Here is a 23,890-nt window from a genome sequence, read left to right on the forward strand (position 1 = left end):
AAAAATAAATTTAAAAAAGTCTTAATTTGGGGATTTTTTTTAATATCTAGCAAGTTTATTTTCCTGTACCATCTTGATGAATCTTTATAATGATGCCAGTATTTCCTGAAACATTTGCAAACCATTGCTAAGGTGTTTTTGAACTTTTTTTTTTTTCAGTCTTTAAAAAGAATATATTCTAATGAATGTATAAAAATTTCATCATAGCTAATAATTGTTAGAAGTTAGTCTTATTTCCTATATCCATTTGGTCTACTAAAACACACAAATCCAGAAAATTACAAATGTGATTCATTAGCTCTGAGGTATATAACTGCCAGGCAAGCAGCCATGACAAATCCAGAAGTATTTAAATCTCTTGCTGTTAAAAATAGGCATAGTAAAGATGTCACTAAATTTAAAATAAATCTGTTGTAAAATGTAACCCCACTTAACATGTCATATCTTGTGAGGTTGTGGCTTTAGAGCAGTATTGGTGTAGAACCATGGTTAGTAAATGGTCTTACAAGAAGTGTGTTTAATATACAGAGGCCTAAAACCTGGTCATTTTAAGCTTGTAGCGTGTGTTGTCAAGAAACAGTGTTTCCTGGTAGTTACATTACTGTTTTTCTTTCTAGGGGGATGCCAAAAGTCTTCTAGCCTCTGAGAATGTGAACACTGGCCAAAAGTTGGACTTTTCAGATACAATGGTACAGCAGAAGCTGGATGAAGTAAAGGACCAAATCAAGCGGGAAATAAGGAAGGAACTTAAAATCAAGGAAGGAGCAGAGAACCTCAGGAAGGTCACAACAGATAAAAAGAACTTGGCATATGTGGACAACCTTTTGAAAAAGTCGAATAAGAAGTTAGAAGACTTACATCATAAGTTACAGGAGTTAAATGCACACATTGTTGTAACGGATCCAGAAGACGTTGCAGGTACTATACATTATTGTGAAATCAGTTTTACCTCTTAGCTTAGATAAGCTGTATCCCATTTGCTTTAGGAACGAGCAAATCTGTAGCTGGTGAGTTTCCTAGTTATGTATGCCTATTTATTTTGATTCAAAAATGTGTCCAGTCCCTTTGAGTTAATTGTTTTCTGGGCAATGCTGTATTTCACAGACTATTTGATGATGCTCTAAAGACTAAATTAACATGTACTAGTTCTTCACTTTCAGTTATTACGATATTAAAAATATTTTCTCAATCACTGTAATATTTCCTAATAGCCTTTTACTGTATAAAAGCAAATTTCAGTGGCTCATACAGTGACTTTATCTGACTCATGCTGCAGGCATCAGCATTAATACACCTTTTTATTTGGGGGGATGGGACGGTGGAGGTGTTACAAATTTTGTACTTAAGTTTTGTGGGTTTGGTGTTTTTAACGTAAATTTAACTTTTAAATAGAGCAGCAGAAAAAATGTTTTTATCTAACTTAACAGGCATTTCTTACTGTGGCAACAATTTAAGTCTTCAGGATTTTCCACAATGAAGCTACCTTTTAAAGACAATTTGAAATTGTTCTCACAGAATGACAGAACTGTTATATTTAATGGTTTTAATTAATATTTTCCGTGGCATGGCAGTGACTCAATACTAATTCTGAATGTATTTTTTAAAAAAAACAGGCTTGGTATTTTAAGATAAGATGTTGTGAAAGTAAGTAGTCCTTTTTCAGCTTTGTGGAATGACTTGGGAGATATTGCCAGCCTGGTGACTTCATATTGCACAGACCCTTCTTGGCAAAAAGTTAATAAATGTGCACGTGCCATCTAAAGTGTGAAGTGAATGCCAAGCTTGAAGAAGCTTGGGCAGTAGAATAAAAGACCACACCATCCTTGTGAAGAAAGGTTGGTTACAGTGAGAATTTAGGAAAATAGTGGCAGATGATGTCAGCAATTCATAATGTATGGGCCTGTGATGTACTGCAAAAGTGCCAAAGTGTCCTTTGTGGCCTGCACAATATTCTCTGTATTCTCTGCATTTTTTGGTTTTGATCTTGGTGAGACACAGGGGGTGGAGCAGGGCAGGATGGGACAGCTGTAACTAGTGAGGCAGGGTAGTTGCTGCAGCATGAAACGTGGTGAATACAATGATATGACTGACTTATAGCCATGGGTTTTTTAGTAGACATGAAGCATTCTGTTCCATATCAGCTAAGGCTCATGAAAATCCGCTGTGTGGACAGCAGTGTGGCTTTTAAAGGAATGGGAAGAGTGAAACAAAAGAAATTGTATGCAAACTCTGTATAGACAGGATATAAAAACCTGTGCAGACCTAAATTTGCAAAGTTCACCCACTAGTAGAACTTGAACAGTGGATGAGCACAGAATGCTTTTATTGGAGTGCTCCCTTCCAGTGTAGGGTTTAAAATCTATCACAGTGAGTTAATGAGCAATGTTGTCTGTGTGCGTGACTCAGGAAATACAGTATCGTAGAATGGTTTAGGTTGGCAGGGACCTTAAAGACCATCTAGTTCCAACCCCTCTGCCATGGGCAGGGAAAAAAAAAAGCTCAAAGCCTCATCCAGCCTGGCCTTGAACACTTCCGGGGATGGGGCATCCACAGCTGCTCTGGGCAACCTGTTCCAGTGCCTCACCACTCTCTCTGGCAAAAATTTCTTCCTGATGTCCAATCTAAATCTCCCTGCTTTCAGTTTCAAACCATTACGCCTTGTCTTATCACTACAGGCCCTTGCAAAAATGTGTCCCCCCCAGCTTCCTTATAAGCCCCTCTGAGGTCTGAAAGGCAGCAATAAGGTCTTCCCAGAGCCTTCTCTTCTCCAGGCTGAACAAGCCCAACTCTCTGAGCCTGTCCCCATAGCAGAGGTGCTCCAGCCCTCTGAGCATCTTAGTGGCCTCCTCTGGACTCGCTCCACCCAGTCAGCATCCTTCTTATGTTGAGGGCTCCACAGCTGGACACAGCACTCCAGGTGGGGTCTCACAAGAGCAGAGTAGAGGGGGAGAATCCCCTCCCTCGACCTGCTGGCCACACTTCTCTGGATATAGCCCAGGATACGGTTGGCTTTCTGGGCTGCCAGCGCACACTGACGGCTCATGTCCAGCTTTTCGTCAACCAGTACCCCCAAGTCCTTCTCCTCAGGGCTGCTCTCGATCCATTCTCCACCCAGCCTGTACTTGTGCTTGGGATTGCCCCCACCCATGTGCAGGACCTTGCACTTGGCCTTGTTGAACTCCATGAGGTTGGCAGTGGCCCACCTCTCCAGCCTGTCCTGGTCCCTCTGGATGGCATCCCTTCCCTCCAGCATGTCGACCGCAGCACACAGCTTGGTGTCGTCAGCGAACTTGCTGAGGGTGCACTCAATGCCACTGTCCGTGTCACTGACAAAGATTCTGTCAAATCCATGCCTCTCCAATGTAGAGATAAGGATGCCATGCAGGACGGTGTTAACGTGTTGCACAAGTCCAGGTGGCTGACAATGGTTGCCTGTCCTTTATCCACCAAGGTCATGACCCCATCGTAGAAGGCCACCAGATTTGTCAGGCACGATCTGCCCTTGGTGAAGCCGTGTTGGCTGTCACCTATCACCACCTTGATTTCTGTCTGCCTTAGCATGGTTTCCAGGAGGATCTGCTCCATGCTCTTGCCAGGCACAGAGGTGAGACTGACTGGCCTGTAGTTCCCTGCATCCTCCTTTTTTCCCATTTTAAAAATGGGGGTTATGTTTCCCCTTTTCCAGCCAGCGGGGACTTCACCAGACTGCTACGTCTTCTCGAATATGATGGATAGAGCTTTCACAACCTCATCCAGTAGTCCTTTAAGGACCCGTGTATGTATTTCATCAGGTCCAATCTACTTGATGATCCTAAGAAAGCAGTTACTAGTTCTGAAGAGGAAGTTTGGGTACAGAGATCTACGTAATGTGCTAAGGATCCGAGCAACACTTCTGAAAAGGCCAGCAGTGCCCACTGCATTTGTGAATAACTGTTAGCAGCCAGGTTCATCTCTCCTCATCTTCAAATACCAGAGGGTTTGTGAAAGGCTCAAGGGATGAAAGACCAAGGTTGATAAACTTATGTGCTTCTACCTGCTTTTGATGCATGTTAAACTACTTACTGCTTTGTTTTTAACTTGTGCTCCATTCAAAGTGGTATTGGTAGATAGCTTTTACAGTCCTACCTCATTATTGAAATATGCAAGAAAAAACTTACTAATTCTATTAAGATCTTTATATTCTGTCTATAGGATCACATCAGGTATTTCTATATAAGACCCTATTCAATAGAATATATTGCATAACCATCTAAAAAAAAAAGTCTTTGATTCTTTTAATATCTGCTTTTAGATCAAAGATCTACAAGCACCCACCCTCTAAAATTTAAATTCTTGAGTTTTTTATACTGTTTGCCTTGTAATTTAATTGCCTTTTCCTTCCTCATTCATGGTCACTAATTAATTCAGGGGGAGCACTGTCAGTAAACATTCTGTCCTGAGGCTAATGGGTGCACCTCATCTGGGTGACACTCTAATTTTTAATACTAAAGGCTTAGGTTTGACTTAAGGTGTTAGGAAGCTTAGTGAGCTTGGCCTATGCAAAATAGTGTTTGGTAATATCAAACTTACAACATGCCTACAGTGTCTGTTGGGAGGGGAGGGGGAGTACATACATAGACACATAATATTCAGCAAATACATAGACACATGGTCCAAAAGATCACTGCTGTCTCACAGGTATCCCAGTTTGGTATTTCTTGCTTTTTCTTGGGATCAACAGTGAATTTAATAACCATTTACTGATGAATATCAGGAGGTCCCTGATTAAGTATGTTGTTTCAAGAGGTTAGCCTCTAAGTTACAGCTTTTCATTTTAGCTCATGTTTGACCTTTTTCTGGTGAGTTAATGACAAATAATTTAAGGAGAGAAGGAAGCATACGGGAAAGCTTTAGACTGTGTGAAGCATGAATGCTGAAAATAAGGTAAAGAGGGCTGTGAGAGTCCAGGTCTGTGTTCTCTTTGTGTACTTCTAATATTTTTGGGGGGTGGCCCCATATTTTCGCAGTCTTCTGGAGTATATTGTCTAGTTTTTTTGCAGGTTTTAAGTAGCAAAGTCAGGACTGAGATCTACTGAGAAGTAACACTGAGAGAAGTATTACCTGTAAGATGATGATCCCTTTAACTCGTTAGGCCTGAACTCTGAAGATTTTTGGAGTGTTTCTGTTGATAGGTTGAAAGGTCATTGTGGTAACTTGTAATTTAATCTTTCCTTGTTACTGTATCTTAAAAAAGTGGTTGTAAACATGTATTTGTAAAGTACTCCAGATTTAGAGCTGAAAAGTGCCATGCAAGCTATTGTGGCTCCTGCTGTTGCTTATGATATAAAGCAGTAACTTATTTTACTTCTTTAACGAACCACTAGCTTGCAGTGTAACTTCTTTGTAATCAGCACAGCGTAATCAGTGTGTTAAACTCATTAAATCTAGAGTTAATGAATCTACTGTAGAAAAATGTGTTTTAGTAACATTCTGTTTCAAGCAAGTTAAGATATTTTGTGGTATTTTGCCTAGAGCTGAAAGCTTTCCATGTCCTAATGCCATAGGAAATTATTTTCACAACTCTTTGAAGAGTTGGTGTTAAACCTTAACCAGAAAGTGCAGTTTGCCAAAAGCCATATTACTGAACGTAAGTGTAAATTTGGCAGGGAATGTATGATTCAGAACAAACTGTTAGCATAACATAGGTTTACTTTACGTTGTGGGATTGCTAGTCAATCTAGATTTGTTTTAGAAGTGGGACTTTGTACCCAGGTCTGCCCTTATCGTGCACTGTATTAGTCACTAGAACACAGAGTTCTAAAATTTGTAGGTCAGCACTTATGAGTGAAGTGGAACACAGCAGTACAAAATGAATAGGACAAGCCTAGTGACCATTACTGCTGAAAATTTGAGATTTATTTTAATGTGTAACATGGGGATGATTACTTCAGTCCTAGAGATGAAGAAATTTTGTGTCTTGAAAACACACTTCTATACAGTATCATGGATAAAATTTGATACTCTTTTCATGTGTCTAAAAAGTAGCAGTAGAGATTGTGCTTTTTAGTGTGACTCAGTGAATCACTGATGCAATTAGGCATATAGTTGATATATAGGATGTGTATAAATTGTGAAATTAATCTGTTCCAAAGAGCTGAAGTAAAGGTAGATAGGGAGGTGAGATGATTAAAAAAAAAAAAAAATCCTTTGAGGGAATTGAGGAGACTGGATAAAATATGGAGAACATGAAATCAAGAAGACTGAAGTTCATGCCTCTTCCATTCTCCTTGGCCTCACCAATGGCAAGTCCTGCCTGACCAACCTAGTGACCTTCTATGATGCAGTGACTGCATCAGTGGACAAAAGAAGAGCTACAGATGTCACCTGTCTGGACCTCTGTAAGGCCTTTGACATGGTCTACCACAACATCCTTCTCTCTAAATTGGGGAGGTATGGATTTGATGGGTGGACTGTTCAGTGGATGAGGAATTGGTTGAACTGGCTTTTATAGGTGCATAGGAGATAAAAGGAAGAGCAGGGAAAATGTGGGTGTTCTGCAGAAGGAAACAGGAGAACTGGTATAGCAGGATATGGAAAAGGCTGAGGTGCTCAATGATTTTTTTGCCTTGGTTTTCACTGGCAAGGACTCAAACCATACACCCCGAGTCACAGAGGCAGGGACTGGGAGAATGGAGAACTGTTCGTGGTTGGAGAGGATCAAGTTTGGCAGCACGTAAAGAATCTGAAGATGCACAAGTCTGTGGGACCTGATGAAATACATCCGCGGGTTCTGAAAGAACTAGTGGATGAGTTTGCTAAACCTCTATCCATCATATTTGAGAAGTCGTGGCAGTCTGGTGAAGTTCCTGCTGGCTGGAAAAGGGGAAACATAACCCCCATCTTTAAAACGGGAAAAAAGGAGGATGCAGGGAACTACAGGCCAGTCAGTCTCACCTCTGTGCCTGGCAAGATCATGGAGCAGATCCTCCTGGAAGCCATGCTAAGGCACAAGGAAAGCAAGGAGGTGGTTGGTGACAGCCAACATGGCTTCACCAAGGGCAGATAATGCCTGACGAATCTGGTGGCCTTCTACAAGGGGTTCACAACCTTGGTGGATAAAGGACAGGAAACCATTGTCAGCCACCTGGACTTCTGCAAAGCCTTCAACGCTGTCCTGCATGACATTGTCTCTACATTGGAGAGGCATGGATTTGATGGCTGGACCGCTCAGTGATAACGAACTGGCTTGATGATCACACTCAGAGTTGTGGTCAGTGGCTCCACTTCTGAGTGGAGACCAGTAACGAGTGGCATTCCTCAGAGGTCAGTATTGGGACCGGTACTGATTAACATCTTTGTCAGTGACATGGATGATGGGATCAAGTGCACCCTCAGCAAGTTTGCTAATGACACCAAGCTGTGTGGTGCGGTCGACATGCTGGAGGGAAGGGATGCCATCCAGAGGGACCTGGACAGGCTGGAAAAGTAGGCTGCTGCCAACCTCATGGAGTTCAACAAGGCCAAGTGCAAGGTCCTGCACATGGGCCAAGAAAACCCCCTTATCAATATAGGCTGCGAGTTGATGGAATTTAGGGAAGGATCCTGCAGAGAAGGACTTGAGGGTACTGGTGGATGTAAAACTGGACATGAGCCAGCAGTGTGTGCTGGCAGCCCGGAAAGCCAACCGTATCCTGGGCTGCATCCAGAGAAGTGTGGCCAGCAGGTCGAGGGAGGGGATTCTGCCCCTCTGCTCTGCTCTGGTGAGACCCCACCTGGAATGTTGCATCCAGCTCTGGGGCCCTCAACGTAAGAAGGCTATCGAGCAGCTGGAGCGAGTCCAGAGAAGGCCACAAAGATGCTCCGAGGGCTGGAGCACCTCTGCTATGGGGACAGGCTGAGAGAGTTGGGCTTGTTCAGCCTGGAGAAGAGAAGGCTCCAGGGAGACCTTATTGCTGCCTTTCAGAACTTAGAGGGGCTTATAAGAAAGATGGGGACAAACAATTTAGCAAGGCCTTTTGCAATAGGACGAGGGGTAGTGGTTTTAAACTAAAAGAAGGTACATCTAGATAGATATAAGGAAGAAATTTTTTACAATGAGGGTGGTGAAACATCTAACAGGTTGCAGAGAAAGGTGGTGGATGCCCCATCCCTGGAAACATTCAAGATCAGCTTGGAGGGGGCTCTGGGTGACTTGATTTAGCTGAAGATGTCCCCCACTTATTTCAGGGGAGTTGGACTAGATGGCTTTTAAAGGTCCCTGCCAACCCAAACCATTCTGTGATTCTATGAACTACCTTCTAAGCTGTCCACTTTACATCATATTCGGCTGTAGGAGTAACAACAACAACAAATCTTTTAAGAATATGCCCAGCTGACTGGAGAGAGAGAGAGACTGGTTTGGGGATTATCTTTTCTTTTGTCCCTACAAATGACTGGGTTAATCCGTCAGACACGTAAGAGTCCATATGAAACACATCACTTGAAACTGGTAGAGGGAGCAACCCAATTGCAGAGGTAGTGACTTTTTAGACAGCAGATGCTACCTACAAAGCTCATATCCATAGGAATTTCATGGTAACTTTTGGGAACCTCTGTGTATAATAACAGTATTGAAGCAGTTTGAAACAATTGCCTGGCATGTTGAGTAGTTAACATTAGCCATTACTCGATAGAAATTCAGTTCAACTTCACACGATTTTGGGAGGTCAGTGCTGGTTGTTCTGAGTGCAGTATGTCCACTGATACTTTGGACTTACTGATGGCTTGTTTCACGTGCTGATGCAACCATCTGAGTGTCTGAAAATAGCCTGATGATGCCTCTTTCTTCCCCCTTCCAGCAACGCCTAAACATACATCACAGGTATTTCTGTTGGTATGATACTGATGAGGCTAACTACAATTAAATATCCTCAGATAAGATTAAAATTAACTGTTTACCAAAGGCCACTTGCTGCTAATTGAGTAGCTTAGCAGCATGCTGTAGTACCATCTGGGAACCCAAATTCACAAAGTTACACGGAATCCTAGATTTCACACTGAGCTTATTGAGGAAATTATGTACCTAGCATCTGGGGAAGAGTCCCAAAGGAATGAGCAGCAGTCTCAGAAGAGTAGAGTTGTGTCATTACTCTAATAAACACAGTTTAGGCGGAAGTGCTGGTAAAAGGCAATTGTTAAACTCTGCATATACATAAATCCGGTACATTGATTGCAATTATCTGGATGAATTTGTTACTTGTATTATGAAAATGACTAAATGTCTGCAGATGAGGTTTGAGCTCCTTTGTGTAGTGCTTTACACAAAAAATCAGAGATAACTAGCCATACCGATGTGACTACAACCTCAGCAGACATTACGAAGAGAGGGAAACAGCTCATGCAGGTGCCGGTTGTAGTACTGCTGCGAAGATTGTAAACGCTGTCCATAATAGGACCAGTTTGTCTGGCTGATTGAAAACCTTAATCTGAATTCTTTTATAAGAAGCTGCCTCGGGCTGCTTACTGAATTGTAATGGGGCTGGAGCAAGGGAGAAGGATTCACTCAGAAGCCGTTTCTGAAAAGCTGTTGATAAACCTTTCCCCCCACCCTTTAAAAACCAAAAAAAACTTTAAGACACCATAGTGTTCCATGTTTCGGAGTTTAGGGAGCAGCTATTATGCCTGAACGCAAAAAATGCTTTCTTACTACCCATTAGTCCCTGCTGCAGAAAGGTTTCCTTTGCTGCTGGTTACTAACAAAACATATAGTAGACCCATTTAAACTAAATGGTAGAGGGGAGTTTAGGTCCACAAGTGCAGACGAACTCTTGAGATGATCCAGGTAAGTGATGTGGTTACACCTTCACAGTGCAGACACGCAAAGGGAGATAATAACAGCTCCCTCAGCAACCTGAACCGTGGTATCTCTAATTAGTCCTTGACTTGCAACTTGAGTGTTGTTTTAATGCAAAGGAAGACTGCTTGAGTGCATCTTTAAAAGCTGTGAAAACAGACCTCAGGAACACCAGGGAACATCAGAGGGCTGGGATTTCCTAGTAGAGGCCTACATCATAAACCTTAAATTGGTAAATACTAATTTATACAATCTACTTTAAAAGGAGACTTGACACTGTGACTTTCAAGTTTCACATTTGTTCTAATTTTGAATAGGTTATTAGGTGAGGATTAGTTGAATGTGGAGACATAAGTGAGAGGAAAACATATTGTTAATATTTGTTTTATTAATACCTGATTCAAGGTAAAGCTGTTCAAGTGCAGTTTCATGGAGAAACCAAGCCAAAACATTGAGGAGAGGATGAACAACAAAACAGATGAGAAATAACACAGTTGGGTTTTTTTGGTTGGGGTTTGTTTTTTTGTTTGTTTGGTTTTGTTGTTTTGTTTTGTTTTTTAACATCTGGTGTTTTCTGGCCTTTAAAGAGTGAGGTTGCAGTTAGTCTTAAAATGGCATGAAGAGTGAATTAGCAGCAGAGGAAATTAGAACTTCTCCGTATGCGAAATCTGTACGTAGCAAAGACTGCAATTTAGGAGGAAATTACACAGCAAACTTGGAGATATATTACATTTTACTTTCAAAACTAGCTATCAGAAGCTTCTACAGAAGAAATATGAAAGACACATAAGACACCTCCTTCCCATGACAACTCAAAATTAATAATTTGCAAGTTAACTGCTGCAACGCCTGTGTTTTAATTGAGGATTTAAGGAATTTGATCCATCATCCTAGTTTAATTCAAGGAAAATGAATTAAAATGGGGGGAAGAAAAACACCTGTACTGTTGGTATTGGGTAAATATTATCTTCCAGGAGACCAACTGATGTCATATGCCCATAGAGAGGGTGTTCCCTCAGTTGTGAGTCATCAGCAACAAAAAAAACCATTAATATAGTGGACATAATTTATCCTCTTCTACAAAAAGTTTGAAAGAGAAGCCATTGAGACTGTTAGGGAAGCTAAAAGGACAGTTGTGTTGGAAAGAGTTAAGCACTATGAAATAGTCCAGTGGCCACCTATTTTCAGTTCATGAACAATTCATGTTGCAGAAGCTAAGCTGTGAACTGGTGATTAATAGACTTTTCTGGAGGATGATAGAAGAGATAAGGAGTTTGACGGTATAATTTGATTGATAAAACTAACTTGCGTTTCATTTAATCCAGCAAGATGGAGATCTAATCACAGTAATATTGGCAAAGGAAAAAGCTTTATCCTTCCCATACGTCACAGTTGTTCAATAACCTGTCTGCCTGTATATCCAGTTATCCCAGGGTACTGTTATGATTCCAAAGCAAAAATCACTTAGCTTTATGACTAAGAAAAAGGCTAATTTCATCTGTTCCTAATTTTGACTAAACCATGTTTGCAGTGTTCACACTAGAATTAATGAGAACCTACTTAGTGTCTGTATTTAGATCATGCTTATTAGTACTGAATATTATTGTCAGAGTTCATTTTTAAAACACTTAGATTTAAAATCAGAAGTGTAAGAAAGCTTAATGGAAAACTGTGTTTTTAATTGACTCGAGACATTGCAGAAGAAATAAATCTCCTGTGAAACGAAAATAGACCTCATTGCAAACCTGCCTATTCTACCACTCCCGGAAGTGATTCATGTGAATTAGGGCATGTGTAGGAGTCACTAGGCTTGTGAGGCTTTTCATGTTAAGGCGCATTTGCAGTGCTGTTGCAAAGTAGCTCTGGACAGGAGGCTCAGTCTTAGTGCTTAAGTATGATGTTCCAGCTTTGTTTAATCTATAACTTAATAGAATAGAAAATTTTAGGGCGTTTTAGGTGTGAGGCATTTGGGTTTTTGTGGGGTTTGGGTTTTTGGTTGGTTTTTGGGTTTGTTTGGTTTTTTTTTTTTTGCACACATTAATTCTTACCTTTAATTCACAGATTGTCCTAGGACTCCTGATACTCCAAATAGCGATCCTCGTTTTTCTACTAACAACAGATTGATGGCCTTAAAGAAGCAATTGGATATAGAACTGAAGGTAAAACAGGGAGCAGAAAATATGATACAGATGTACTCCAATGGCTCTTCAAAGGTAAGGCTTTGGAATGTTTAAAGAACGTGAAATAATTGTGGATTTTCGTATTGCTGTGGTGTGAATGTACAATGTAGAAACAGTATGCAATTCCAGTGGTTTTAGTTTGGGGTATATTTTTGTTAAGTGGTTATGTCAAATCTGCTGCAAATCACCGTTTTTTATTGTGGTTTGATACCCACTTAAGTGATTTTTTTATCAATTTGTCCACATACAGTTCAACCTAAATAACAAAATCCGGCTTACTAAATTTAGTACCTCTAGTAATCTTTGATCATGTGTGATTCGCTTAGCAACAAAGCTTGGTATGACACTGAATGGTGCCTAATGCTTTTCATAGCTCCACTGGGAAAAAAAAAATCTCTTCCTTTAAAGTTGTAATCTGCATGATAATTAAACAAAAGGTGGCATTGCCAAGAATGCTTCTGAAATGGTCATCTGGTTGTGGTTGGCGGTAAAAGATTTGCACCAAATACTTGTTTTAATAAGATGTGTATAGTCTTCAGATAGAATTGTTATAAACTGCATTAGCACACAGGCACATAAATTTTTTTTTTTTTTTTTACATAAGTGTGGTATTCTAAAGGTAGCATCTGGTAGCATCAAAGTGAAATTAAAATTCGGATCTAGAAATAAGCGTGGCTTTATTTTTAAAGACATGCTCAGTTGCACACGCTCTTTGGTAGCACCAGAAGTTTTCCAAGGGTCTGGGGGGGAGTTTTTGCTAACCCCTAAATGAGTTTGATTTATTACATGGTGCTAACTATGTAATAAGGTCTATCATACACTAAGAATCCTTTAACTCAACTGGAAGACATGCCAAACCCTGGGAGGATGGGGGGAGGAGAAAAAAGATGTGTGACTGTAAGGGAGTCATAGTTCTCAAATGAGAAAAAGGAGGGCGGAATCCTCTACTGACCTGCCCCTTCACCCTTCATTAGTTACTCCGTACCTGTTCTTTCCATTTACTTTTACTAAATCATCAAGGAGATGAATTTCCGAACTAAAAGGAAACACAAGCATAAGTCTAACAAATAGTATGTAAGAGCTTGGTTCCTGTGCCCAGTCAGTCGTAAATAAAACAGAAATGTTTTAAGTTCTTAACAGACTGACCCAACACCTAGCTAGGTCAGTGAGCTTACTGAAAAGAAGCATTTGACTTGAAGAGTAGACATCTGTGAATTGCATTGCTGTCCTTTGTAATTGATACAACTGAAAAATGTTGCAAAGGAACTTCATGTTTCTGGGTGAATTTCTTGTAGGGACTGGTGGAGAAGCAGATGACTTTCTATCTTCTACTGTGTGACTTTCTTACACATCACAAAAATTACAGCGACGCTGCTCACTTCCAGAAAAATGAGTGTAGACTAGATGGACCTCCTTCAGCACCTCTGCTGAACAGCTGGTACTTTGGTAGCCTGGTCTGAAAGTGACTGTAACCTACTAGCCTGGGGCAGATGGAAGAAATATCTGGAGTGCACCTTATGACTAAGGGCCTGGGAATGTGGTCCATGCACCACAGTCCCTCAGCTCCTGGAAACCCTGGAGTCTACGTCCTCTGGGGCCATGTACTTAACATCAGGGACACTTAAAAATAATAATCAGCTGACCCAAATGGATCAAAAGGCATACATGAATTATGTTCCTAATAAACCTCATAACAGCCTGAAAGACCTTAGCTAAACACTCAGGCTGTAATATTAGACACTGTTAGCAGGCTTTGATCAGACTCAGTGGAAAGGAGAAATTCTGGCTTGCTTTATACTGAGGCATGTAATTAAAATTGATGATTGAATCTTGTATTTGCAATTGGTACATGCTTAAATCAGCTTACCAGATTGGGTGTGTATAGTAGCTGGGCTGAGGAGAGCAAGCTGGAAAACACAAAAATCATTGCCAGCTGCTTCAACAAACAGGATGGAAATGGTGCGTATTCGTTCTCTTATGTACTTGATACTCGGTAGTTAATTAATTTGGCAGGTTTAAACTGTAGGCTTGAGTTTGGTGACGGCATTTGAAAAAGCAGAGCTTAAACCAGCTCAAGTATCTTGGTAAAAAGGGTAGAAATTCCTAGTTTAAATCCAAGCCCAGTAATCCAGTAGTTCTTTAAAAAGTAGTTGTGGGATCCTCTTTAATATATGTTAAACTCTTTTGTGACCTTTATTCAAGTATAGTATATTATCTAATTTCAAATTTGTTGTATTATTTTCAGACCTAAATTTAATGGAGGGAGGTCATAATTTGTTTCTTAAATATGAAAAGAGAGCCTGTTTATAGTAATAAACCTATCATCTCATGGGAAGGATTTCCCTTTGTACTTATTCTGTTTGCTTCATCTTTCCTTGGACTTGTGTGGATCCTCTGAGATCCCACAACAGCTTTGCGAATGGGTTTTACAGACACAGGCAGTTGTTCTGTGCTCAGGAGATGCCTTGAAATACTTCGCATTCAGCCTTCAACACTAAAAGAGCTGCTGAGTATAACACATCCATTTTGATTCTGAAGATGGTATTTTCTGTCTCTTGAAAACATAAGGATACCTATCTAATAATCCTGAATTACCACCATTTTACACACTGAAGTGCTGTTGTTGCCCCTGCGCAAGCAAATCCATTGCAGTAGGAGGATGGGAGGGATAAATAGCAGCAAGACCAAAAATAAGATAAAAGTGAAGATACAGACAAAGAAAAACTTACAGCATATTGATACATCAGAATGATGCATGGATAAGGTTTAATCCAGGATTCTAGAGTTGATTGTAATCCTTTGCTGTAGACAGTGGTTCTCTCAAAAGTTGACATCTGTATTTGAGAAGGCATTCACATAGGAAATTCAGTGTGCTCATTAAATAATTGGTTAGCTAACATGGAATCTTAAAGTATAAAGTCTAGTGGTATCTCTCTAAAATGTTGATTAACACTAAAACTTGAAACCAAGAGTTCTGACACCACGGTATGCAGAGTGGGCATGATTTCTCCCCATGCAGCCGAAGCCTTTTCATGTGTGTATCTTGTGCATTTACCCTGCAGAACATAGGGTAGCATTAAAATATCCAAGTGAGTAATACATTAGGCACGAGGTCATAGCGGAGCTCTGTGAAGGTAAACTTCTCTCTCTTCTCAGCATACTGATTTTTCTCACAGTATCCCTCATGATGCCATTATTTCTAGCTCCAGGTGTCTGTGCTACAATGTAGTTCTTTGTCTTGGTTGTGGTAAGGGGAAGAATTGAATCTCTTCAGCTTCTTAAATAATTGGTAACGTCATTATAAAATTAAAAATATAAGTATAAACCATATCCATGGGAAAGTAACTTATTAATGAGGTTATAGAATGGCTGCAAAATGAGTTAACCGAAATACCTTTTGGGTTGTAACAAGTGTGATACTCATTATGCTGACTTCTATTAATTACTATGCTTGATTGGCACTGAACAGGCAGGACATAGACTGCCTTAAATTTTCTCATAAAGCTTTTTTTGTTCTTACGGCAAGTCAGATCACCTTTCAGTTATCTGGTAGTTCCCAGAACATTCAGAGGGAGCCATGCAGCAGCCACAGAAGCACGTGCACAGTTCAACATTCAAGAACTGTTGCACAATCCCTTGTAAATCAGATCTCCAGCAGCTGGAGGACAAAAAAATGGTATCACCGAGAAACATGTGGATGGATGGCTTCACGCCTGACAATGAAAAGGCATTACCCGTTAGTCTGAAAGTTCATTTTCAGAAATGCTCTCTTCCAAGCTGCTGCTTCTACTGTTTTTGAAAACAATAATCAGTTAGCTTAGATGGAAAGTACTATACTTGAAGTTGCTGATGAAGTAACCCTCATATATTATGTATTTATTAATGCAAAAAAACCTTCAGCTTTGATTTGTTCAGAAAAACATACTGCAGTTTTATTTATAATGTGCCATGTAAACTAATTTAATATTTCTAATATCAAGATTGAAAATCAGCTCAAGTGAATTAGTACAGTGATTTTTACATGGATTTAGTCTAGCAAATTTGTCTGTTAGAAGAGTTCTCATCGTAGTCACAGTAAATTTGAGTAATTCTCCGTAGGATGGAGGTTTTTTGCACTTAACTTGTCCATTCTTTAGTATCAGTTTACAAAACATTAATCTACACATGTAAAGTTGCTAAATCCTGCCTCCTTCATTCAGCTTTAAACAGATAGATTCCATGGGAGTGGCTTGTAGTCTTTAATCAACTGGAGTATGCCTCTGTCCTAACTTAATTTCCACTAACGTGGGTAGTTGAACCAGTATGCTATACCGAATAACTACGTAGATTTAGTTCCTGTTCCTAAAGCATGTGGGTTTTGAAGCTTTCAATGTATTTTGTTCCATGAAGCATTTACAATTTCAACTTGTTTGTTTTAATAGGATCGAAAACTTCTTGCCACAGCTCAGCAGATGCTCCAGGACAGCAAGACAAAAATAGAAGTTATAAGGATGCAGATTCTTCAGGCAGTCCAGACCAATGAATTGGCTTTTGATAATGGTGATGGAGTAGAAAGGAAATATGAATCATGAATGTCAGAATGCCATGCAGATATGCACCCATATGCACACAGAGTTATCATCAATTTCTAGTAGGAATGGTAGACAAAACTTGGATGAACCAACAATACTGAGAGACTAGGCATACCATTCTGTGTTAGGATGCCAAATACATCTGACTGGAAGCAAAATACCTTCAACTTAATGAAGAGAAATACAATCCCTCTTCATCGTCCTTTTTATATCTTTTGCAGTCCAGTTTTCCTTTGTGGTCTTCATTCTCCCTTCATGCGTGTTTTCTTTTAGTAATTTTCTTTAAAGCATATAATCTTTTCAGTATCCTAAAAAAAAATTGACACAGGTGCAAAGCCTGCTTGTCATCCTTAAATAGATTGACCTTATTATTACTAATGGGAGCACAGATGGAGGCGAATTTTTGCTGTCTTCATGGGTATTTAGGCTAGATTGAGCAGTAGACAACTATTTTAAAAAGAGCAACAGCAATCAGTGTTTTTAAAATGACTTGACTTGAAACACGCCTGCTGCATTTCAGAAGTAGTTTTAAACCTGCATTTCTTTGGAACTATTTAAATAAAAATACCTCAGAGCTATAATAGCATGAGTATAAAATTGTGGGCATATTGGTACATCTCTGTCTGGGACTTCATTTGTATATATTTCTGATTATTGAAGTTGTATGACAATGTCCTAATCAGGGCCTGGATACATCCTAGATAATGAAAACATTGTGTGTGTTTTGTTTTGTGAGGTGTGTTTGTTTGTTTTTACACTTTTGATGCTTCTTTTTTTTAACACCCTATTTTAGCACATGGATTGTGTATTTGTCCAAAAGAAAAAGAAAGGTATTCAAGCTAGGAAGGGTTTTCAAATGCTTTTTTGTGTTCCTACTACTCTTATTCCTTTGTGTTTAAAGTTACAGAGCTTTTTTTTGTAGCCAGGAAACTTTCTAACTCTGTTTAGGAAATCTAAAAAACATCAGAGGGGTTAACCCAAACCATTTGGGGACGGCAGTGTCTGGGACCACTTACATTCTCTGTGCTGGCAGAAACCAGATTCCCTAGGATTTCATGTGGAGCAGGAGAATGATCAGAAACCGATCAGGGATCCACTTAGCTCCAGAGCAGTTTAAAAGATAAATCCTCAGTGTGGTTCAGAAATCTGGCAGTCTCAAAACCTCCTTCTTGCCAGCTGAGTGATGTTCAGGAAATTTAGCTTTTGTCCCTTAAGTCCCCTGAAGATATGTTACGTTTTTCTTGCATCCTCTAACAACTGTAGCTCTTTAAAGAGCAGACCCTGTTTATTGGATTGAAGCCCTGATCAAGTATTTTCTCCTTCAAATGCAGATGCTTCAAATTTCACTGTTGCTTTTATGATATACTTCAAGCTTTTCTTTGGATTACCAAAAATGCATCTCCCACGCCTTCTCCCTCCTTGTCCTTCACCCCCCATGCCCCCTTCTTTTTCTTTTTATCTCACTTCCCCTCTGTTTTTATGGAGGAGGAGTTAATATTAAAGAAATTAAACATGGGTGTTGTCTTCAATGAAGATTGTTTGTATCTCTTTGCAGCAAAACCTGTGATAAGCCCTCTTGAACTCCGAATGGAAGAATTGCGGCATCATTTTAGGATAGAGTATGCTGTAGCAGAAGGTGCAAAAAATGTGATGAAATTACTTGGATCTGGGAAAGTTACCGACAGAAAGGCACTCTCAGAAGTAATTTACATAATTACACTTTCTGATATTTTATTATCAGTATTCTTCCAAAGGGGGGAAAAAAACCCGACTTCTTTTTTTTTCTTTTTTTGTTAATTTACAAAAGGCACAAGCAAGATTTAATGAATCAAGCCAGAAGTTGGACCTCTTGAAGTATTCACTGGAACAGAGATTGAGTGAACTTCCGAAAAATCATCCCAAAAGCAGTATTATTATAGAGGAGCTTTCATTGGTCTCTTCACCCACGTTAAGTCCTCGTCAAAGTGTAATATCTACTCAGAACCAGTATAGCACACTGTCCAAACCAGCAGCGTTAACAGGTATGATGTGTGGAGCTTTGTCTTATTGAGCGGCTTCATCAAGTCTTTAATGCCAAATTCATTTCTTTCTGGATATATTTCATTATTGTTCTTTTCCTAGACAAAGGCATTTAGAATGCACAAAAAAATGCTGATTTTTATTTATTTGTTGACCTTTTTAGAATCCTGTTGAAAAAGTGTAGTTCTGGCCTTAAGTTAGGTTACTATGGAACAGAATTACAGGCGTTTACCAAACACCTTTCATCTTTAGATTATCGAGCACTTTAAAAGGTGGGTCAGTATCATTATTCCCATCTGACAGATGGGGGGGGAAACTGAGGTGCAGAAGGGCTGAGTGACTTGCCCTGGTCATAAAACAGTCAGTGGCCGAGCTGGAGGTAGCATGCAGCTTTTCTCTCAGTCCCTGTTTTACCCACTGTACCACACTGACTTCCTAGGTGGTGAGCTAAAATCTCTAAATACGTGATTACATTTGTGAACCAAAGAGGGGGGTACTAAGGAACGGGTAGGGAACTACTGAAGCCTCTATTTATTGGTGTGAATTGCTTTCCTTGCAACTAAATATGGAGGATTTTGGTGTTGGTGGTTTTTTGTTTGTTTGTTTTTACAGACTTAGCTGACTGTGAGGAAGGAGTGCATTTCTATGTAAATATAAGAGTTAGGAACTTCTCATAGTTTGGGTTCACCTGGAATTGTTGTCCTTCATTGGCAGTGTATTGTTTCAAGAGATGAGCCTTTTATATTGTTTCAAGATATGTTAACAAAGCTCTTAAACATTTGTCTCCAAGTGTTTTTAAAGAAAAGCAAATTACTTTTGACTGCTTTAATTGCTTTACTAAATGTATTTAATAAGTGGTGGTATTAGAATTAAGAGAGATAAGTTTATTACAGAATCTGTGTCACTGGAATGTTACTCTAGTTACACATGTATAACCGAAACAAGGACTTACTTTTGAAGTACTGTGGAGTTATGTTTTAAAACAAAAAGAGGAACTCTTCTGCTGAGCTGTAATAATAATAAGATGGAGCAAGTCTACTTGTCTTCCGTTTTGGTTCGGTAAGACGTGTAGCAAAGGGTAAAAAAAACCCATCGGGACCTCAGCCAAGAGCCGTTGTGAAGTCGCACAGTAGCGAGGGGAACTTTTTTTCATCATACAGGATCTCAAATGATCAGTGACCATGGGCAGGAAGTACTGCCTCTTGCTTTTAAAACAGCTTTTTTAAAATGTATTCTTCTTCTGTAGTACATAATCATTGGTGAGATATATTATAGTGACAAATAATTCCTCTCTAGATGTGATTTACTGATAAAAATGAACAGTTTCTACTAGGAATTATCAAAACAGAGCTACATGCTTGCGAAGTTCTTAATAGTTTCACTTTTGTATTAGCTACATAAAGAGCTTTTGTGTTGAACTGGATTTAAATTTGTGTTTTGCCTCTAATGCTTTGTGAAAAATACATCAGTGCTGCTGTCATACTTTTTAAAGCACATCAACAGAACTTTGATATGCATCCAGTCCTTATACAAGATTATAGCCTTTCTCCTTAATTCCTTTTTTTTTTCCCCTAAACAGTGTTTGGGAATTAAGTAGTATTTTACCTTTTAATCTGTTTCAGGAGCCAATTGCATTTCTTTGTCTTCATAGCACAGTACTTACCTGTCACTTAGAACTGTTGGCTCTCTACAGGATGGCATTTCTTCTCAGACTGATTTCTTGGTGTCTCTTCTGTCAGCTATAAGTTGCCAGACCATTTTTAGGTCAAGCCTGACTTAAGTTTCTGTTACAAAAGAGTACTTAAGTTTCACAGTTAGGTACATTTGCTGTCAAAAGAACGCTGCATTTAGGAGCTGCATTTCTAGCTGACAGGGTGATTATGGACTGGCTAACTTCACCACTTCTAATAGTTCATTTTGTTAGTGTCAGTGGTGCTGCAGTTTCACAGATGCTATCTTGTACAGGATGAGGTAAGCCTACCAGTCTTGTAACCATCTGTGGTATTCAGATGTTTCTGTGCTGCTGGAGGAAACTCTCTTAAATTAGAACAGCAGCCTCTATACCTCATTTGATTAAAGATGTAGAAGATTTTGAAGAGCAGCTTCTTATCTGAGCTTTTACAAATCCAAATTCAGTCAAGTTGGAACAATTCAATGATTGTAAATCATGTACTAAAATTTGACTTCAGCATGCAGCCGGCAAATGTAATTTCTGAATGCATCTTAAACACATTTGTACTCTCAGGAGTCTGTGTGTTCATTTCAGTTACCATAGCTATCTATCCAATGTTACCTCGTTATAGAAAACTCCTGAAAAATTGTTACTGTCCCATCAGCAAGGTCCCATCACTTGAATAAGAAACTTAAGATTTGTCATCTTAAAAAATGACATTGCTTACAACTTGAACCCAAGTTAGTTAGGTTCTTAAGTGAAGGAAATGAAGCTACTTCTGAGACACCAAACAAAAGTTTATTGTGGGTTATTTTGGTGAGCCATTGCTCCTTTTAGAAGGTTAAATCCCACATGTTTGACTTTTAATGCTTATTTTCAGTATATTTGTCTGTCTCTTGATTTCATCTGACATTTCTGTTACACCCTGTGGGGGTCAGAATGTGAGCTACTGCCATAAATCAATCATCAGTCATTACTTTTGTTTACGTGAGGACACAAATCTTTGACAAATCATTGTCTGTATTGTTCTAGGTACCCTGGAAGTTAGGCTGATGGGCTGTCAAGATATTTTGGAAAACGTCCCTGGTCGATCAAAAGCCACATCGATTACGCTACCTGGTTGGAGTCCAAATGAAGCCAGAACTTCTTTCATGAGCAGAACCAGTAAAAATAAGAGTGGGAGTACTAGAAACCTTCTGAAAACCGATGACTTGTCCAGTTCAGTATACTCTTACTTCTCTTATTTTCATGCATATCTTTTATTTACATTTTACTGTGCATGCTGTGTTTTGTAACGTAAAATACTAAATTGATGTGAAGCTTTAAACTTACCTGTTTCTTCATCTGTCAAGTTGTTTAAAAAAAAAAAAACACCACAACTACGCTATTATGCCTGTAAGAACTAATTAAATATGAGATTACATTTTTAAGGGAAACTTACTGAAGATTTTTTTGTTTGTGGAAAATCCTCTTAAAGACTTAAGCTGAGTTTGTGTACTTTACTTGCAGATGAAGTCTGTGCTGTACTGAAGCTGGACAACACTGTGGTTGGTCAAACTAGCTGGAAACCTATTTCCAATCAGTCATGGGATCAGAAATTTACACTGGAACTAGACAGGGTAAAAATGTGGTCTTCCTTCTTTGGCAGCTGTGGTCGATTCTTTAGACTAACTTCATGTTGCTTTTGTTTGTTTGTTTTTGTTTTTTCCTACTGTTGTGCTGATTATCTTCAGATTTTGTATGTGCCAGCATGCCCATCCTTAACAGAAAAAGCTCCCTGGGGTTAAGCTGTTACGCTGGGCTGGCATTTTAGAAACTTTCCCTTTTCTGGCCTTCATACTGACGTTGTATTTTTATCTAAGAACTAACACTTAGCATCTCTTTAGCCTGTGATAGATGACTCTAAGTTTTTATTAGGATTATCAGCTTCTCATTATTTATCAGTAAATTCTAATATAAGATAAATTTTGGATATTTTGGTAAAGTTATGTCCTAGAATTTTTACAGTGCTTCTTTAAGTGTCCTCATGTGAAGCTGATCACTTCTTCAGGAATAATAAATAAATTCACTACTAGTTCTTTCCTAGAACTTTAAATGTTACTTGGAGGATGCAAGTATCTGAAATGCTGCGTGACGTTTCTTTTGTCACAGCTTTTTGAAGAGAATTTCTGTTACATCGGTTGAATCAAGCATTTGGGTTTTAGATACCTGGTAGTCATAGTATTTTAAGGTGCAAGGATGTTTTTTTTCCACATCAGTATTTAAAATAGACTGAAAATTGAACAGTATTTTAGGAGCCTAAATGTCATCTCCAGTATATGTTTAAAACAAACAAGGAGGGGAAATTAAAAAAAAAAAGCTACCTTCCTGTTTTTGCTCTCACACCACTGCGCCCCTCCCCTCCCCTCCGAGCCCCAAACCAGATTCCTTCCACCTAGAAGGAGCAGTTTTAGCCTTGCAGGCTGAGAAATTGAGGTTCCAGTTAGGAGCAGTACAGAACAATACTAGTAGCTGGGGAGTCCTGATTATCAGATTAAGACTAGGACTAATCAAAGTCTCACAGCTGTTCCTACCAGCCTAGTTCACTATTTAAGAACTCTCATGGCTTTTTGTGCCAGAAAAGGACCTTGCTTCTGCTGGGCATGACAACTCATCCTTCTGTATTTGAAATGCACAGTCTCAACCCAAACATGTTTTTATCTGTTGCTGCTTCTTAGCTCCTGTTTCTTTTAAAACCTACAGCTATCACATAGACAGTAAACTGATGCATCGTGATGGGATTGAAGTGTGCTAACTGAACTTAGTAACATACAATGCTGCTGTTATGTGGTATTGCAGGATTCTTCACATTTTGTAACAAGCATGCAAGGCACCCTAATATGTAAATCCCACTGGCAAGATACAGCAGTAGTTTTTGTTAGTTTAAACCTTTTTGCCCCTCCACGCCATGTTAGGAAAAAGTGTACGTGTTTCAAGAAATGCTGCGTGAAGTTGCATCACGACATGTGTGCAGCTACTGAAATGTCACTGTGTAGTCATGAGATGCAACTGATACTTGTAAAGAATGTGAAAAACGAGTGAAGTTGAGGTTTCTATACACAGGTAAATTCAGAACATGAGCTTAAATACCTTGAACCTAGCACTGACTGACTCAGGAAGTCTGGTGACTGTGACTGTCTCCTTCTCTCTTGAGGGAATTTTACACTTCTGTTTGGGCACTGGAGATCACATTTGAACTGAAGTGGAATGCTAGGATTGTCCTAGTGAGAGCTTGCTCAGGATGGCTGGTTAGCTCTGGCACTTTTCTATAACAGCTCTGCATCTTGATCCTTGAGTTGCTACATCTTAGGTTACGCAGAAGTAACTCTTGCAGAACAATTACTAATAAGTTATTTCCTGTGTATATGTTTCCTGTTGTAGTCACGTGAATTAGAAATCTCAGTTTATTGGCGTGACTGGAGATCTCTTTGTGCAGTAAAGTTTCTGAGGTTAGAAGATTTCCTGGATAACCAACGGCATGGCATGTGTCTTTATCTTGAACCCCAGGGCACTCTGTTTGCAGAGGTAAGAACGTTTCTTTGCAACACTTGAGCATACTTGCAGGTACAAAGCTTTTCAACAAGGCCAAGTGCAAGGT

The 23,890-nt window shown here is 39.4% G+C and overlaps 1 protein-coding gene across 1 annotated transcript; it reads left to right on the forward strand.

Annotated features, from left to right (window-relative positions):
• Positions 1-623: 623 nt before the first annotated feature.
• Positions 624-23,817, forward strand: LOC104507575 (serine/threonine-protein kinase N2; the record flags this gene model as incomplete). Its single annotated transcript, XM_010148903.1, has 8 exons — positions 624-918; positions 11,873-12,024; positions 16,413-16,530; positions 18,118-18,263; positions 18,370-18,583; positions 21,286-21,471; positions 21,763-21,872; positions 23,674-23,817. Coding segments are annotated over exons 1-8 (1,302 nt in total), but the record flags the coding sequence as incomplete, so codon positions are not given.
• Between the last annotated feature and the right edge of the window lie 73 nt (positions 23,818-23,890).

Source organism: Eurypyga helias, unplaced genomic scaffold, assembly GCF_000690775.1.
Source record: "Eurypyga helias isolate BGI_N326 unplaced genomic scaffold, ASM69077v1 scaffold11083, whole genome shotgun sequence".
In the NCBI taxonomy this organism is placed as follows: domain Eukaryota; kingdom Metazoa; phylum Chordata; class Aves; order Eurypygiformes; family Eurypygidae; genus Eurypyga; species Eurypyga helias.